Source organism: Zingiber officinale, chromosome 8B (assembly GCF_018446385.1).
Source record: "Zingiber officinale cultivar Zhangliang chromosome 8B, Zo_v1.1, whole genome shotgun sequence".
NCBI lineage: Eukaryota > Viridiplantae > Streptophyta > Magnoliopsida > Zingiberales > Zingiberaceae > Zingiber > Zingiber officinale.
In genome coordinates, this window is record NC_056001.1 from 3069077 (window position 1) to 3087114 (window position 18038).

At 36.6% G+C, this 18038-nt stretch overlaps 4 protein-coding genes across 7 annotated transcripts in view; 1 reads left to right on the plus strand and 3 right to left on the minus strand.

Moving 5' to 3' along the window:
• LOC122015193 (photosynthetic NDH subunit of lumenal location 3, chloroplastic-like) lies at positions 1-1536 on the plus strand. Of its 4 annotated transcripts, none has more exons than XM_042571955.1 (3): positions 1-129; positions 909-1175; positions 1274-1536. In XM_042571955.1, exons 2-3 carry the CDS (start codon positions 927-929, stop codon positions 1373-1375), a joined length of 351 nt encoding a protein of 116 aa, XP_042427889.1. In that variant the 5' UTR covers positions 1-129; positions 909-926; the 3' UTR covers positions 1376-1536. The 4 variants fall into 4 exon arrangements, with proteins under 4 accessions (XP_042427889.1, XP_042427887.1, XP_042427886.1 ...); XM_042571953.1 differs by lacking the exon at positions 1-129 and adding an exon at positions 187-403; XM_042571952.1 differs by lacking the exon at positions 1-129 and adding an exon at positions 189-346.
• A 40-nt stretch (positions 1537-1576) lies between these two features.
• LOC122015192 lies at positions 1577-4756 on the minus strand. The gene is made up of 8 exons (XM_042571951.1): positions 4684-4756; positions 4225-4327; positions 3426-3476; positions 2979-3096; positions 2556-2644; positions 2269-2330; positions 2072-2168; positions 1577-1918 (listed from the first exon to the last, which is right to left on the minus strand). Exons 2-8 carry the CDS (start codon positions 4300-4302, stop codon positions 1910-1912), a joined length of 504 nt encoding a protein of 167 aa, XP_042427885.1. The 5' UTR covers positions 4303-4327; positions 4684-4756; the 3' UTR covers positions 1577-1909.
• On the minus strand, positions 4700-5674 carry LOC122015650. Its single transcript, XM_042572648.1, has 2 exons — positions 5358-5674; positions 4700-5102 (listed from the first exon to the last, which is right to left on the minus strand). Exons 1-2 carry the CDS (start codon positions 5426-5428, stop codon positions 4700-4702), a joined length of 474 nt encoding a protein of 157 aa, XP_042428582.1. The 5' UTR covers positions 5429-5674.
• Positions 5675-8053: 2379 nt separating this feature from the next.
• Positions 8054-18038, minus strand: part of LOC122017169 — a 35236-nt gene continuing 25251 nt past the window's right edge. Inside the window, exons 10-18 of the mRNA XM_042574706.1 lie at positions 17530-17671; positions 17303-17414; positions 16706-17162; positions 16277-16624; positions 10552-11335; positions 10410-10468; positions 9151-9624; positions 8945-8983; positions 8054-8515 (exon numbers count right to left, since the gene is read on the minus strand). Coding sequence (XP_042430640.1) covers positions 8330-8515; positions 8945-8983; positions 9151-9624; positions 10410-10468; positions 10552-11335; positions 16277-16624; positions 16706-17162; positions 17303-17414; positions 17530-17671 — 2601 coding nt within the window. The 3' untranslated portion in view covers positions 8054-8329. The remainder of the gene's footprint in view (positions 8516-8944; positions 8984-9150; positions 9625-10409; positions 10469-10551; positions 11336-16276; positions 16625-16705; positions 17163-17302; positions 17415-17529; positions 17672-18038) is intronic.

Consider the following 18038-nt stretch of genomic DNA (forward strand, 5'->3'; position numbering starts at 1 on the left):
GTCCTTTTTCCAATTGTCTGCAGAGCCATTTCATTAGATATAAAGATGCCACAATACAGATAATTAAAAAAAAATCTATAATAATAATAATAATACCACGAGCAAGAGAAGAACGAATCAGCCAATCAGGTGGGCGACTTTTTTTTTTTTTTTTTCCTTTCTATTCTATGTTTTTTTAAAGAGACCCAGAGAAGATCCAGTTGTGTTTTTTGTTTTCTTCCTTTGGAGCAGCTTTAAGGACAACTCTGGCAATGTTTTTTTTTCTCGTCAGTGTTATTTTTCAACCCTGATTTCTTCTCTCCTCTTTGGCCCTAACTAGTTGGAGCTTGGAGAGCGAACTCTGCAGGTTTTGTTTCCTTGTGAATTCTGTGCTAGGGATGCAGACTGTTTGCTTCTGATTCATGTTCGGGTTCTTCCTTTTTGTTTGTAAATTAAGTATTTGTTAATGGTTTCGGTGAAAGATTTCCCAAGCGAATGTTCTTGTTCTGGTAAAAAAAAATAAAAATTGACCTTTCTTTTTTCCATGAGAGATGGATTTTGAAGTGATGACTGGCTTTTGATGTAATTCTCATTCGTTGACTTTAATTACTCCTTCATTTTCTTGCTATTATTCGGTAATAGTTCAAGAAAAAAAAAGACAGCGTAGCATAGTGCGGTCAAACAAGACAATGACGACACAGAACTCATGGATTCTTCTTTCTTGGATAACAATCAAAGAGAAATCTTCTCCCTTCTTTTTTCTCCGAGCGCGATCAATTTCTGAGCATCAAAAGCATAAACGCTGCTCCTTTTCTCGGTTTACATTTAAAAGATCAGGAAGCTTCCCTTTGTAGCAACAAAGCTGACTTTTTTCAAGACTCTTTGGAGCTCTCTGGATCATGTGCATTTGACCTGTTTTCCTTTTTTAGATCGTTGCGAGAACAGCCATGGAAGGCATGGACTGGAAGGGGTGCGTTTGTAGGATGAGGAGCTGTGTGTTGGATCTCCTGTCCATGGAGGAGGATCTGGAGGAGGAAGAAGACGAAGAGACATGGGAGCTGATGAGCACCACCCTTCGACTCAAGTCCACCTTCCTGTTCTGCGACTTCAATCAAGTGATCTCCAGTGCCAGAGATGAGCGCCAGAAGGCCCTCCTCACTGACCTCGCCAACAAGCTCTTCTACAACTTGGAGCAGGCAATGCCGAGCATAATTTCAATGCTTTTTGTCCATTAATCGATCTAATATTTATCCCTTTTTCAAAGCTATTCGCTTGAAATTCTCATTGGTTTCAGCTGGACGGTGCTGTGAAGAGCAGAAGCATGTCTGTGACACAGAGCAGGTACACTGATGCAGCTCTGGTTCTGCAAGAAGTCGCGGCTGTTCTTGCGCTTTGAGAGATGCAGAATCGATGTAAATAAGTGTGTGGAGTTTAATTCGAGGGAGCAGAATCTATAGATGCGTGCTCTGTTTGATCAGGTCACGCATAAGAAAAATGGCTTGAAAAAAAAAAAGATTATGGATTGGCTGAAAAATTAAGAGTTCTTGTTTCTGATCATGTGTTGCGTTTGATGGTTTACAAGCTTCTCATCCAGAAATGATAAAAGTGTCCTGTCTCTTCCATTATAGTTCGTTCAACCTGATACAGTTCGAAGATTGAGCACTGAATAACTTTGTTCGACCAAAGTGCTTACGCTAGTGTGACCGGAATACTTGCTATCAGATGGACAGACATGGGCAATTGCAGGAGAAGTTGAATTTTCATTGCTAGATTATACTGAATGTCGTGGCATCGATTGGAACCTAGTTGATCTTCAGGTTGATGTGCTCCTAAACCTGATTGGATCACCCGGGAAGAGCATAGTATACCTACAAACAAGCTTCGACAGAAATTTCAGCAGCATTCATGAAGCAGGCAAATGATCTTCCTCTTACAGAACCTTGGAGAAAAGCAAAACCAATATTAATATCAATTTAAAGTGACCATGAATAGACAAGAAAGAGTAATAGGAAACTTGAAACCAAAAATGAAGATTTGATGTCCAATGACGATCACACATAGTTGAAGGAAAAATAAAACACTGGAAGCTTACCTGTCTAGCTAGGGGAAGAATGGGCTGGAAAAGGTTATCATCAATTAGCACCGGCAATGGAGGCATCTGACTCATCATTCCTAGTTTGTCACTCATCCTGATCGAAGAAAAAAAAGGAAAACTCTCTTATAAAAGAAGTTGGAGCATTTATCACCCTAAAAGACTGCTATAATTGAAATAGTTGAAATTTGAGTTACCTATTTAAAACGGTTGCTATGTTCACTCTTGTTCGGTAGAATAGGTTGATATTATCTTCTAGCTGGAATATATCATAGAGAATTGAAGCGACAGTAACAAATAATTCATTGCAAAAGGTTGATAAAGTATAATTCAAAGACTCTTCATCATCAGCAAGTCATGTTAGTCCAACTATTTTGGCAAGAAAGACGAGCTTGATTGGCTTTGTATCAAGTAGCGACGATAATGTAAGACTTGAAGGCAACAAAAGGAAGAAAATAGAAGGTAGAGGACATATGCTATCAACCTTACTCAATTCGAGGTTTGACCCAATCTGATTGAGAAGGTTACAATTCTCCATTAGAAGGCATTGTGTCTCAGTGTTCACTGGAGAAGCTGTTGAGAAACAAAAAGTTGTTATTGCAATGAGATAATTCAGAAAAGGAGAAAAACAAATAAGAAAGTTAAAAAAGAAAAAGAAATTGGGACAAATTACTCGTCATCTGTGAGAATTCACAAAAAGAACTAAAGGTCTACAATAAACTATGTGATTGCCTGCCTAAAAATCTTGTAATCAGAACTTTACATATTGGTTACTACAATAGTAAAAGTGAAAGTAGACCCTTGCCTTAATGATTCAATTATAGTGCTGTTACAATATAAATTATGAAGAGATGCGATAAGCAGCATATTTACATTATGGTAAAGATAACTATTTCAATAGCCTAACCTCCTTGACTGGGCTGTTTATTGCTGGGCACATCATATATCCTCAAAGAAGAGTAGGTGGTGCCCTTTGGTTGAACAGAAGTTACAGTACTCAGTGAGGAAGAATACACCACCTTTTCCTGAATAAAATTCAACATCAGCATCTTAGCTACTTGTGTGCAAAAATCATAGAAACTCCCAAACTCATTGTGTTTCCATACAACAAGAGAGCGCCAAATACACAACTTGTTTCTTTCTGCTAAGGACTGTCAAACTATGAATGATACAAATAAGGGAAATAGATAAATCTAATGAGCAATAAGTGATCGAATAACAGGAAAAAGCTAGTTGAAGAGACAAAGAAGTACAAACTCTAGAATCTATCAAGACGTTATACAAGCAGAAAAGAAGGTGATCCGCAATCAGCAATACTGAAAATTGTATTACGTTGAGAGTTGCCATCTTTTACCTTCTTTTCAGCATAGTAACTTCCTAACTTGCGTCTTTTCCCACTCTCCTTCTACAAGGAAAACCAAAATATCAGTCAAAAATATCTGAAGGGAATATTCATAAAAATCTTACTTTTTCTACTGCTTCAGACCAGGACGGACACAAGTATGATTATTCTCAAATAACACAGAATAAAGTAGAATGAATATTAAAACATGATAATGGTAGACCTACTAGTATTAGTAATCAGTATGACAGGAAATTCAGGAGAATATCTAGTTACAAATACTTCTGTTGTGACATAAGTCAGCCAAGGTGCATATGGAGGATGAGGACCAACATATGTTGTTGCTAATGATTTTCCTGAGAGTCTTTCATGTGAGGCAATACTACTTTCTCGAGAAGCTGATTTGCATTCTATATATATATATATATATATATATATATATATATTCATTACTTTGTCTAAATCCAGTTGTGTGTTTTGTTATTGGATGAACAGCACGGGGGGCACCCTGTTCATTTCATCTCTTATGAAATACTTTCTTGGAGGATCCTCCTCATTTTTCTGTCACCTTAAACAGCATTAGGAAAATATAAGGAAACAAATGGATATTTAAATTTGATAATGAAATCACCAAAGAAATAGAGAAAATAGAACTTTCAGTACTTCAAATAGATATTAAGCATTTGCCTACCAATAATATTTCCAACTGGTTGGTAAGCAGTATGAAGCATGTGAGGGGCATACTTTGAATTTCTTTTTAAACATGTTTGTAAAAATGTGAAATACTAAAAGTGTAAAAGTATCTACTCACAGCTATCCACTGGCACCTCATGGCGACATCCCTCACTGTCTTCTCAGGAAGCTTAGCTGCTATCTTGATATACTTCATTATACTAGTTGGTTCAGTAGCATATCTGAGTATATGACATGCACCAATATGAATAAAATTCACATGTCAAAGGATGTAAATTCTCTAACATGCCAGAGAAAAACATTTTGTTAAAACATCAACTACTTCATGTTAGAGAACAGAGATGTCGGAATAAAAAATCTGAGTGAAACATCTTCAAAACTTCGAGTCTTCCCCACAATGTAGTTCAATTGAGTTTTTTCGCACAATAATCTGTGCTTCTCAACTATTTGGTCTTTTCTACATTGCTCTTGATCTTATACCACCATTGAGCTCTATTTAATTGTAGACTGTCATAATTGATCGACATGTACTAGAGGAGCAAAGAAACAATATCAAAACTAAGCAAAATAAACTTACTCTACAAGGCCTTGCCTCAGCACATACAATTCCTCCAAAGACCAACTAGCAGCTGCTGCTGGACTGAGCTTGAGAGGGGCACTGGGTCAAGAACGATGTTTCCTGAAAGATTACCAGGCAGTGGCATTATAGGTGAAGAATTACTCTGAGTGACAAGGTTGCCAGGCAAGATCAATCCTGCCATGCTACGAACGTCAACTGAATCACGCATTCCCTCGGATATCAAGTCTGTCACATTGCTCAACGTTGCTGGCTGAAGAGGAACTACGATTTGATTGCTAAAAGATGGAGGAAAAACTCCACCATAACTAAAATTCCAATTATGATCAGCCGACGTTCTCATCCCAAAAGTAACTTTTTTCCCAAAGGAAATCAGAGACCAAGAACAAACTATCTCCTGCGAAGAACGCTTCTTCTCCCTATTAATGACAAGAAAAAGCAACCATCAATTCAAGTTTCATGCCCTAACAATGGCATCTGCGGAATAAAAGTTCGATTTTTGACGAGAAAGAGAATAAACGGGCGGAAGAAACGGAGCAGCGAAACCACAAAGACTGACCTAATTCTTCGCCAAAACACGTTTACTTTTCGAGCAGAAAACTTGGGCGCGGCGCGTCATACGACAAAAGAACTGGAAGCCAAAAAGGTTTCAATTTTTGGAGAAATTAATAAACCTCGCGAAGGTTGAAATTGGGGACAAGGAGTAATCAGCAAAGCGACGCAGCCATTCGAGTAGTGGAGGCATATAAATTGCCACTTCGCGCGAAGCCTTTGGTCGCCCTCTCAACCGCACCGCTCTCCCGACTCCTCCCTCGCTCCTTTCCGTCCATACCACTCTTCGATTTTAATACGCCTGCCTCTCTACTTTTGGTTTCCTTTTTTGGCTTCAGGTCTTACTGCCACAACGACATGGTTACTTTGGTGCTCCTTCCCAAACCGATTTCTTTACTCCCTTCCTGTTCTGACATTCTGTTTGGCATGATTAGTTTAGTGTAGGAGGAATTCCCCACCATAATTGTGTTACGGGAAAAGAATATCAACTCCTAAGAATCATCAATTATCTAGTTCTCCATAACTCTGCATCCTAATCCCATAATCTGTTGAAAAGAAGGCAAACGTCTTGTCCAAATGATTTCGCCTCTGCATTCCATGTGCTGTGATTGCAAAGCTCCTGAGAGATTAAAACTATGAATGAAAGAAAGTAGGCATTAACGCGATGCCGATTTGACATGTTTCAATAATACTGCACTTATTGAACTGCTTTCATCGACAAAAGAAAGTGACTTTCTTTTTCCAACTAATCAATCTACAAATTAATGTCCTATCAAGATCATTTCGAGAAGTCACACTTAATTTCTCGACAAATCATGCACACTAATCATATATATATACAAGTAAAAGAAAAGAAGAAGAAAAATATATATTAAAAATTGCAATCTAGTACACAACTCAGAGATTATATTGCATTGAAGATTCGTACAACTCTATCCAACCTCTCTATATATGACGGCTGTCGTCAACTTGTCAACGCTCGATGATTAGTCCATCACAGATAGCGACGGCGGAATTAATGGAGCTACTCTCTGCGCTAAACACAAAATTAAAGCAGCTCATTGATTTAAAAAGGTTGGCGTTATCTCACGAGCTAAGGCCACTCACTCACTCCCTGACTCACTCCACAGTAGATTCTGATTTTTGTAGAGTTACATCACGCAAATACTAATCTTGAAGAATCATCACTAAAAAATTTAAAGGTAAACGACGTAGGGGCGGAGATGGATCCGGCGGGGAGGCCCAGCAGGCGTTGGCGCAAACCACAATTCTGCTGGGAATTGGTGGATGGCGGCGGCTAGTGCAGAAGAACACGTGGGTTAATTTTGTTTTGCAGCGGCTGTGTCACTGACCTTGGAGAATATTGTCGAGGGGATATTTTGATCAATTGCATTTAGCTAGCCTGATGAGGTTCCATCTAATATATATACTTGCTGAATAATTAACTCAATAAACAATAAGAATTATGTATGCCGATGTATAGTCGCAAGTGACCATGATGTGGAGCTAAAAATATAGGGCTCTACACTCACTATCGACCATGGATTCCTGAGGACCACCACTTCAAGAAACAAAGAAAGAAAGAAAGAATCGTCGCCACTACAATTCAATCAGTGCTCCACTCTGTGTGTGTGTTCGATAATCATGCTTCTTGACTACCAGTGTGTTAAATATCAAGCTTTGCTTTCACTTTCACTGAATGCATGATCATGCATTGGGCTGATGACTAGCTGCTGCCTTAATTTATTGATGCTAGATTAAACAGCCTGCTTTAGTTGATGAATATATGTATCTTTGCCTAACTGCAACTTTTACGTTAATTTAAGTGTTGCAATATTGTTTTATTAATAGAAGATTTTGTACAGTGTTTATGATGATCTTGCTGCGACAACAGAACCCTAGCTAGTTTATAAGAAACTCTTCTTCCCCGAGACGCACGTGATAAAAAATTATATTATCTTATATCACAATTAAAAGAACAGTGATCACTATATTATCGACAACCATGCATGGAAGAATTAATTCAAGCTACGTGATGGTTCTGTGCAAGTCCGAAAGCAATTCTGAAACTGGTGATGAGTCACCACAAAAAAAAAACAGAAAAAAAAAGGAGCCAACAATAATTATGAAACAAGGCATGCTTTTACAAAGTCGCAGGTGCTTTAGTCGCTCGCGCACTACATTTTGGCAATAATTGAAAAGCAAATGCATGATACTGCTGGAGCTCGCCATGTGGTTGTCCACCTCCAAAGTCTTCATGTTAATCCACAATTTAATCAGTGGCTGGTTCATATCTTATGATTGAGGGACAATTTAATATTTCAGCAAAAACATATAGCGAAAAAGTAGAATTTTTAATAGTTGAAATCGGCATTCAACGAACTATATATAATGAAGAAATTAGAATTTAAAGGGTAGTTGGGACGATTATTTCATGGGCATGACACCAAATGACCAATAGAATGACATTAGCGAATTTCGAAGCATTATTTATTAGAAGAAAAAAATAATAATTAATCAGATAACATTGAATCATTGAATGACCGATCCGACCTCATAAAATTTTTTTATGATCATCGGAATAAATCGAAAAACGCTCACAGTAAACAACCCAAGAACCCAACACCCTTTAATTACGTGTCTTATTTAGAAAAAAATTCCTACAAACACGTCATAGTTAAAGCTCGAATCACGGATATCTGAGTGATAACCTGAATATCTTACCACTATACCATAACACAGAGGGCTCACTATTTATTAGAAGAGTCAAAACAAGAGGTGGCCATTATTTGAGCCAACATGAAGTACAAACTCGACTAATTTAATTTCGAAGCTGATTCTTCTGGAAGAAAACATTAACATAAGATTCCAGAGTATTTGAATACATATACAATCACATTCGGGCAGGAATAAGACCAAAAAAAAAAAAAAACTATCACAAAGTAGCTACTAAGAAAACATAAGTAATTTGCCCGACGAATAGATTAATCTTTCTCCACTGTTGCAGGGGAGCAAAATATATTTACATTTCGCAGGATGCGTAAAACTAACCTGACATGTCACAACTTCACGGCAAGGATAAAATGTTGCCAACTTAAAAGAGGGAGGAACTCAAAGGATTTGCAAAGAAATGTTTTCTAAAAACTGGCTGCACTTTGGTTAAATTGGGTCCCAATAACTTTCGCAATAGAGTGGGCGGCGTTGAGGATGATGTCTGTGGCAACCTCCGCATAGTAAGATGATTATCTAGAATCATCAATTCCAGAAGTTTTCTGCAACTCTGTATAGTATCCAAAACAAGTCATCAGATAAAAGTTCCAGTTGTGTAGAGATACAAACAAGGTCATAAACAACAAATCCAAGTTATCTATAATATCATCAGACTTAAATAAAAACACAAGGTCAATGTAGGATTGGAAATTATCAATGCACCTAACGTTCTGTTTTCTATGGGAAACCTCCCACAACCTACTCTGATTCATGCACACATGTAAACTAGTTAAGCACCAAACCAGATTAGTCTGATAAGAAGTTAATTTTATCCAATAAGATAATTAAAGTTCAAATAGAACTAAAAGATTTGATCAAGTCATGAAAGTCAGCCATGATTTACAGTATACTCAGTTTTATTTTCTAAAGTTTCAAATATCATCATCTAGGTTGGACTATACTTTGTACAAGATTATTATAACTCAGATCACAGTGATACCTGAGGGTTTAATACATCCATTCGCTGAATGATCTCCTCCTGCCATCAAACCAACAAGCTTTAATCAGCCAAATTTTAGCTGATAGTTTTGCTCATAAATTTATGAAAAAACAGATATGGATGAAGACCAAAATTCCATTTGGAAAAATCACAAACTGGAATTTGAATTTATATGATGGATAAAATGCAAATTGTGAAAGCAATACCTCCAAGATGCCGGGATTTTGCATTATGGTTCCCAGAAGACGACGTGTAAGACCCTTGAGAACTATGGTATTTATACTTCCATCACCATTTATCCATGGTAATATCGGACGACAGGAAGCAGTAGAACAATTCCCATCCTCAATATCTTTCTTTGGCTTAGAATCAGAGACCTGTGTATTTTCTTCAGGAAGAGTGAGGCCAGATTTAACATACTCCTTTTCCACATCCAGCACAATGGTCTCACTAGGCAAATCAACAAAAGACACTTCATGCCCATCAGATAGATATTCACTTGGCTCGTGATTATTAATATCTGGTCTCCGTGGAAAATTGTCCCTAGATGCTTCATGTGTTTCTACAGGATCCTTGCAACATGGAATTTTTTTATATGCATGCTGGACTCCAGGAGACTGTAGAAAGTACTTGCATTTGTATGAAGAATCAAGAACTCGAACATTGTCATATGAATTAACCTGAACAAGATTTCGACGATAAGAACTTTGGATAGTATGAGACATTACCAAGTGAAATGATGCCCATCAAATTGATTGCAACAGTGAAAAGCTGCCAACATGCACAAACTACATATAATATTAGTAGTTTTGAGTAAATGTAAACCTTGATATCCAAGTTATTTAGGTACTGCATAACAAAGAAATACTAATATTTGAGAACAATTCGGTATAGTTCGAACAGAAGAATGAAAAAAAGAAAGTTGAGATGGAATCACAATGTTCACAAATAACTCCAAAAATTTAGTTAATGCAATAAAAATTATTTAATTAATTTGAAGTTCCCTAATGATATACCCTTGCATAGTATGTTATCTTTATGGTGACACGAGCAGACCCATCAAACTAGGAGATAAGCAATATGAGAATTAAGTTCAAGAAGAAACTGCTGAAACTATAAAAGACAAGAACCCATGAACCTTCATAAAGGCACCTGATATGTCATACCTAGCTAAGGGATGGCTGTTCAAACTTTAAATGTCAATCTATGTAGGTGACAAAAATTTAGTGCTGTTTGAATTATGACATCATATCTGTGGTTCACAATGTAATAACTAATTATCTATGTTGGAAAACCAGAGAGATTAAAAGTCAAATTTGTAAAGTTCAAAAAGGTTTTAAATATAAACTCCTTGTCGTAGTATCTAAATTCTAAAACATGTTGAAAACTAAAACATTGCAAAACAGATACTTCAGTATTCTACTAGTTGATGTGAGATAATTTTGAAAGGCAAAAACAAATATACCTTGATGACCAGTTGAAACGCTTCAAGTGTATCCACAATGATTTCTGTATATTGTCTGACTGGAAGAATACACAAGATTGCATTACTATACGCCATACAATCTGATCACATTTAGGTGAATGTTCAAAGTAGGAAAAGGTACCTTCTACATTCATGGCTTCAGAAATTTCCTCCATGTTCAATCCCTCTTCACCAGCTTTGCAAACAGCAGAATGCACAGCTTCAAATATCTCAGCTGAGAACTTAGTCAAGTCATTGGTTACATAAGGTCCAGATAAACATTCAGCATAACTGATTAGGGCATCCCATGGTAATTTGTCCGGGACTGTTTCTTTACTTTCTAAGCTCTGACAACTGTTTGACAAGGCAATGTCACTGGTTCCACATGGCAATCCCTGATTGTTCATGTCATATGATACAGAGTATTCATGGTTTTTGTGTTCTTCAGGGACCATAAATGTACCAGCTTGAGAAATAATTTTACGTGTGATAACAACCTTAATTCCTGGAAAACCTTTTTCTCGACGAGAGTTATAATCATTATCAATCATCATTTCTAACCTGGGCTTTTTAACTATTTTGAAATCACTTAAATCAACTTCATCATTTTTTCGTTTTAGGTTACCTAAATCATCAAGTATTTCTTGTTCCACTGTTTCATCAACTTCTCCAATCCCTTTTTTTGGCAAGCAAGGTGAAACAGAAAATTCTCCAGATGAAACAAGAGCAAATAGATGATAAAATTCCCCACATTGTAAATCCCTACCCAGACTAACTCCATCCTCCATTAAATCTTTATCGTGCTTGTCAAGCCAACCGGAAAATTCATCAGACCTCTTACCTGAATCGACAGGGAAAGGAGAAGAAGAAGCATGATGCCAGAACTTCTTGGAAAGGACAAACGGTTGTGTTCCGTGACCAACAACCTGTTGATGGAATAAAATAGATTGTGTTTGAAAAGGAAATAATGCAATATTCAAAGTTACGATGAAGGAATTCACTTAGATAAGTCAATTTAAAATCTAGCATTGTTTTCTACAAACACTAGTTTTAATTGCAACCACTTAGCTTAAATTCATAGGATACGCAAAAAAAAAGTTGTCGCAAACCTAACATTAGTGCATTGAGAAAAAAGTGACTCAGAATAAGAGGCCTGGTGAATACAACTCTGGCCAGGATAGCATTGCATCAGTCAAAACTTTTAAAAATTATGCAAGATGGAAATTGGCAATTTCCCAAAAGGGCATGTCTAGTTTGTTTTTTTCCAAAACCATGTCTTATACAAACTCCTTGATGGCTCAAATGCTAGAAAATTATACCAGAGATTTCATGGGAAGCTTTTAATGGAGTGTTCCAAGTGTTTTTTAATTGAAACGCTCCTTCAAGGAGTATTGCTTAAACACTCCTTGATGGCCAAATAATTAGAAAAAGAGGAAGCTTGTTTGTTCATTAAGCTAGGGGGTTTTGGGGTGTGGGGTGAGAAGGTGCATGATTTAGGCAAAACAAAATGTGGCTTGGTTTGGGGAAAATCCAAACCTGGAAAAGCTTTTTGGGAAATTTATCATGGAAATTCTCAAGACGGAGAAGTTGAGTAAATCTAAGTTGCCATCAAGAGTATAGATGTTATTTCCTGACATGTGATGAATTAGTGCACAGTATGAAGTAGGGACAAAAGGAACAGGGGCACTGCTCTTTGATCAATTGTTCAAGCAGAAGCTAGAATACTATTATATATATAACCCAACTCCTAAACTCACAAAATCTTAACCCATAAGCCAAAATTATAATAATAAAAAAATGTGAAATGCATGGTCGCCCACGGTGTCACTCACCGTGGGTGAGTATCCTAACTTTCTACTATATATATATATATATATATATATATATATATCGGTCAATTAGGCAAACTATCAATTAGCCTAATTATAATTTCCAAAGATAAATTCCTAATTTGAATATAAATATGTCTCACTCTTCAATAAAATTGGTGTATTCTTTTTTATCTCAATTAACATGGTATCAGAGCCTTAGAGATTTACAATTAGGGTTCATATCCATCATTGCTACCCTCTCATTTTTTTTTATTTCATCTTTGCCGCCAAAATTAGAGTTCATCTCCGCCACTGTCGAAATTAGGGTTCCTCTCCGCCGCCACTGCCAGCCTTAATCGCGACAAAGCCAGCCACCACCGCTCCTTGTTCGTCGGCACATTCCATGAACCCCTCACGTTCGCCCTAGATGCCTGCGCACTGACCCAACAAGCTCACGGCCCCGCGCTCGTCTTGTCGCCTCTCGCCAGTTGCTGCCCTTCCTTCCTTGGGATTGTGATCATTACCTCAACGTGAGTAGCACCTATGTGTGACTGCAAGTCACATCACCTAATGCGCCAAGCATCCGTTGTCACTGCTCTCCTCTCCTAGCACCTACAACATCTTGTTCTTCCTACGGCATAAAACAAATTAGTCTTCCTTCCTTCGTCACCCCGTGCGTCGAGCATCCGCCGTCACTGCTCTCCTATCCTAGCAGCCACAGCATCTTGTTCTTCCTTCGGCAGAAAACAAAGAAGTCTTCCTTCCTTTGTCACTGCGTGCGCCAAGCATCCGTCGTCACTACTCTCCTCTCTGAGCAGCCGCTGCATCTTGTTCTTCCTTTGGCAAAAACATAGAGAAGTCTTCCTTGCTTCGTCTCTTATTTGACGTACCTTGGGATAAAATCTTATGGTTGAAAATAAGCCTTCTATTGTAACAAATGTGATGATTGCGATGCCTAAAATCACAAACTATGAACTAAATTGTTCGAACTATTTGGATTGGAGTAAGACTATCTGTTTTTATCTACGAAGTAATGACCCTCCTCAAGATGATTTGAAGTAGACATGGCTTAGAGAGGATGCTCTCTTGATCAATTCAGAATTATATTGATAGTGAGGTAATTAGTTTAATTAATTACTATGAATTTGTTAAAGAACTAATGGATTACTTGGAATTTCTGTACTATGGAAATGGGAATCTATCTCGCATGCATGAGGTTTGCAAAATATTTTACCGTGTTGAAAAATAAGATGAGCCTCTGATCAATTATTTGATGGCATTCAAGAAGATACATGAGGAGTTTAATATGTTGTCACCCTTTATCCTTGATGTGAAGGTTTAACAATGTCAACGAGAGCAGATGGCTATCATGAGCTTCCTCGCTGGCCTATCTCCTAGTTTTGTTGCTCGAGGGAGTCAGGGTGAGTTTGTCGCCTTCGAAAAGCTTTGTATAGTTTGATACAAAGTTCTCGTGCTTGGTTTGGAAAATTTATTCAAGTTGACAAATTTGGTATGATGAAAAGCAAGTTTGACCATTCTGTGTTCTACAAGGAGTCAATAGCTGGTATCATTCTATTAGTTGTATATGTAGATGATATTATTATCACTGAAGTGATACTATGGGGATCTCATCTGTTAAATCTTTCATTCATATTCAATTTCATACGAAAGACTTGGGGGTGTTAAAGTTTTATTTTGGTGTTGAGGTTACGAAGAGTAAAAAAGGTATATTTCTATCTTAGAGAAAATATGTCATAGACTTATTAACTGGGGGCAAAGCCTTGTAGTGTTTCAATGACTCAAAACATACACCTCACAGGAGATGGAGAACTATTTGAACATCCTGAGAGATATTGAAGGTCAGTTGAGAAGTTGAATTACCTTACCATAACTCGTCTAGATATTGCATATTCGATTAGTGTTGTCAGTCATTTTATGTCATCTCCAATCGTTCGTCATTGGACAATGTTAGGGTAAATTTTGTATTATTTAAAGGGAGAACCCGAATGGGATATCGTATATGAAAATCATAGACACACTCATATTGAATGTTTTTCATATTACAGATTGGGTAGGTTCTAAAATGGATAGAAGATCTACTTCAGATTATTATATCTTTGTTGGAGGAAACTTAATTTCATGGAAGAGTAAGAAGTAAAATGTTGTGTCACGATCCAGAGTCGACACTCTATGTGTGTGAGATAATGTGAATATATCAACTCTTGACTGAAGTATAACTTAAAATTTCAATACCAGCAAAATTGTGGTGTGATAACCAAGTTGCTCTTCATATTGCATCGAATCATATGTTTCACGAGCAAACTAAGCATATTGAAATTGATTGTCATTTTATTCGTGAGAAAAATTCAACAAAGCTTGATTTTTACCGGATATATGAAGATTGAATAATAACTCGGGAACATCTTCACAAAAGCTTTAAATGAGGCTCAGGTTGATTATCTTTGTAACAAGTTGGGTATGCTGAATATCTATGCTTTAACAGTTATCATATTATTTGTATATATTACTTACTATATCAACCAATTAAGTAAATTGTCAATTAGCCTAATTATAGTTTCCTAAGTTAAATTCCTAGTTTGTATATAAATATGCCTCACTCTTCAATAAAGTTGGTGTATTCTTTTTTATCTCAATTAACAAATACATTACGCACATATTCAGTTTCAGTCATTCTGAGCTCCAGAATCACTCAAATCTTATCAAGGATAGGCTAAATAACAGGTCAAAAGAGAGAATGCCATCCTAAAGACAAAAATGAAAGCATAAGTATAGAAACATTCTGACTCATAGTCATTTGAGGTCAGCTACATAGAGCTTCTTCAGTCCCTACAGATATTTAAGACTATTCTGCTAGTAATATTTAGCTTTTTAAAATCACTTTTTAATTCCATTAAATAACATTTTTTCTCTCTATCCCTATCACTTTTGATTCTAATTGATTCAGTTTGTCTCCCTATTAGATCTCTTGTATCTTTGAATATGTTGATATCATCTTAATCCTTAACCAATTTGCATTTATGTTGGTATTTTAGATTCTACTTTGTAATAACCTCACATCTATTTTAACATCATTCTCATATCTGCTACAATAGCATTTCATAGGCATTGCTTTCTTGTGGCCCAACATTAAGATCCATGAAATTTGGTTACTTGAACAAGCATCTTAAAACTTTTTTTCCTAGATTTGAACCGAAGAACCACAAGACTGTAGAAGCTTATTTTTCATATAAACCATTATCTCTTTATCCTACCAAAGATATCTACATCAATATGTTCTTTCGTTTTAATAAATCCACGAGATCTATATATTCCTAATAACTAGTATTTCATGAGCATTTTATACATCTTTCTTAAATTTTTGAACATCATATGTTAAAAGTAAAGACGCCATTTTATTTTCTCCATTCTTTTTAAAACTTTTTACTGATTCCAATGTCATCAATCATAATGATCTGATATAACAGATACTTTAGGTTTTTTGTATCTCAGTGACAGTGTGGATCCATGCAATTAGAAGTCTCTTGCAATTATAGTTTTCATACGTAATAATTCAAGGCTTCTAGCTACAATCAAGTTAGAATTCTTATATCGGCTTTATTCAGTAATGGAACAGGGATCCTATCTGAGCATTTCCATGTTTAACTGGTCCATATGACTTCAAGACATGAAAACATTATTTGTCATATATGACCATAAATCTGATTGCATTAGTTGGGAAATATGTACAATGAATGTATCAATATTGCATCTGTGACTAAAAAGTAACATGAAATTAATCACTTTCACTCCAATTCCATTCCACAGACAGCCCTCTCAAGACTATTGAATAAGATGAGAATAAATAACTACCACACAGGTGTTCATCTTTTTAATGCTGAGTTTATATAAAAAAAAAGTAGGTAAAGGTTTCAAATTTGAAGTGACAAAGTTAGAAAGTTTGATTCAAGCAAGGAACTATTCATGGCACTATTTCATGTAGTAAATCAGGCAAATATTAGAAATCAGCATAATTCCTGGGAAGGATCTAATACTTACAAGGAAGTTCTTTTCTTTCAGAAAGTTAAATGCAGCAAATATTTCATGCTCGGAGTAAAGCTGTAGAGTTACTCTTAAAGAGCTTTGTGCTTCAGGTGATGCCGACGTATTAAGGAAGACAAGCTTAAGAAGTTCAACAGCATTTGAAACTGCCAATGACTCACATACTTTCCTCTTCATCATGATATACCTGCTATTCAGAATCTTTGCAATGTTTCCATGAGAATGTCGGGAGCTTGACCTGTTTGGACTAGTAGATACAACATTTACTTTTTGGTGCCTAGAGATATGATTCAGAGATTTATTTCCATCACATTCGGAAACAGTTTCGTGTTCAGTGGATGCAGGCTGAGACAGAATAAGTTGAACAACCAGTTTAGAGCTTTGATTAAAAATCACAATGAAACAGAGAAACAACACACTGCATACCAATTTTTGGATGCATGAACTTGTGGCATCAGTTGGAGAAATGTCTGGCCATTCTTTTCGATGCTTGTGTTCAAGTCTCTTAACATTCTGAAACTTTGCTAACCTTTTGTATTGAAGAACTTCATCAACAGCAGTCCTCACATCAGGATCTTCAGAGTTATCCCAGAAGTATTGAGGTAAACTCTGTTGTGAACCACTGTCATGATTACGTGAAAAGTTTTGAGAGAGAGGTTCCTTCTCCATGCGTGCTTTCTCCAGATACCTAACATAGCGTTCGCCTAGGAGGTTGCATAATCTCATTACTGCTCTTCTGACATTGCTATTACTATTCAACAACGCCATTCTTCTACCACAGGTGAGAGGGAGAGCTGGAAGGTCAGAAAGAGACCTCCACTCAACTCGATAAAATCTAGTTCCAAGGATTGCCCTCTGTCTTGCATATTGTATCACTAGCTGACTAGAAGAATCACAGCCCCATAAAAGAAAACATAAAACATTAAAATAAAGCAACCTTGTCAAGGATTTAGGAGAATTATATAGAAATGAATGGGATCAGAAAATTATACTTTAGCAACCTCTGTTATTCCATGTTCATACCTGTCCAATCTATCATTCCAGAAGAATCTTTTAGCATGAACAATACTGAGAACAGCAAGATTTCTACCATTTTCATGATCTCTAGAATCTGAAAGGTGATTTTCATTTGCATCTGGAAAATCAAAAAAAAAAAATGTTTTGGCTGCCAATCCCAGGGGTAATATGTACTTTCTTTTTGCTACAACTTGGAGGCTCAATTTGTTCAGGAGAAGATTTTTGGGACCCACCTGTAGAAGATCTCTTCCTCTTCCTACCAAACGGTTCAGAATTGTACTTATCAATATGTTTTGCATGCTCTGTGGACTTTAAACTACGAGAATATCTGTAACTAGGACGGGATTGACGCTTGTCATACGAAAATCGAAGTACCTGGACAAATGGAACTCCATATAGATGAAGAAATTAGACTATGAAAATTATTAATATTAAATTTGTTGGAATGGTTTTACCATGTGTCTAGTGAAGCAGATGGAAAAGAAATTTGTAATGAAAAAGAAACAAATTTCCACAGAAATTATCATTTCTTAACATTAACAAAACAACTCAAATGTTGAGGAAAAGGTTCATTTTAAAGAGAATGAGCTTGTTTGGCCATTAGCAAATACAGGCTTCTACTGCATATCCAACTTTGGTTCCCTACTAAGAAAATACAGGCTTCTACCGCATATCCAACTTTGGTTCCCTACTAGCCTAATTTCTGCTACCTATTAGGCATGATGAATGATCATTTGAGGTC

What these genes read in the sequence shown, in the direction of transcription:
- LOC122015193 (XM_042571955.1), top strand. Translation starts at nt 927, where the DNA reads ATGGAAGGCATGGACTGGAAGGGGTGCGTTTGTAGGATGAGGAGCTGT. An exon ending in TCTTCTACAACTTGGAGCAG is followed by an intron (nt 1,176 to 1,273) that starts GCAATGCCGAGC and finishes CATTGGTTTCAG; the next exon opens with CTGGACGGTGCTGTGAAGAG.
- LOC122015192 (XM_042571951.1), bottom strand. Translation starts at nt 4,302, where the DNA reads ATGAAGTATATCAAGATAGCAGCTAAGCTTCCTGAGAAGACAGTGAGG. An exon ending in TGAGGTGCCAGTGGATAGCT is followed by an intron (nt 3,477 to 4,224) that starts GTGAGTAGATAC and finishes TTTTCCTTGTAG; the next exon opens with AAGGAGAGTGGGAAAAGACG. An exon ending in GTTACTATGCTGAAAAGAAG is followed by an intron (nt 3,097 to 3,425) that starts GTAAAAGATGGC and finishes AATTTTATTCAG; the next exon opens with GAAAAGGTGGTGTATTCTTC.
- LOC122015650 (XM_042572648.1), bottom strand. Translation starts at nt 5,428, where the DNA reads ATGCCTCCACTACTCGAATGGCTGCGTCGCTTTGCTGATTACTCCTTG. An exon ending in CCAATTTCAACCTTCGCGAG is followed by an intron (nt 5,103 to 5,357) that starts GTTTATTAATTT and finishes TGTCATTAATAG; the next exon opens with GGAGAAGAAGCGTTCTTCGC.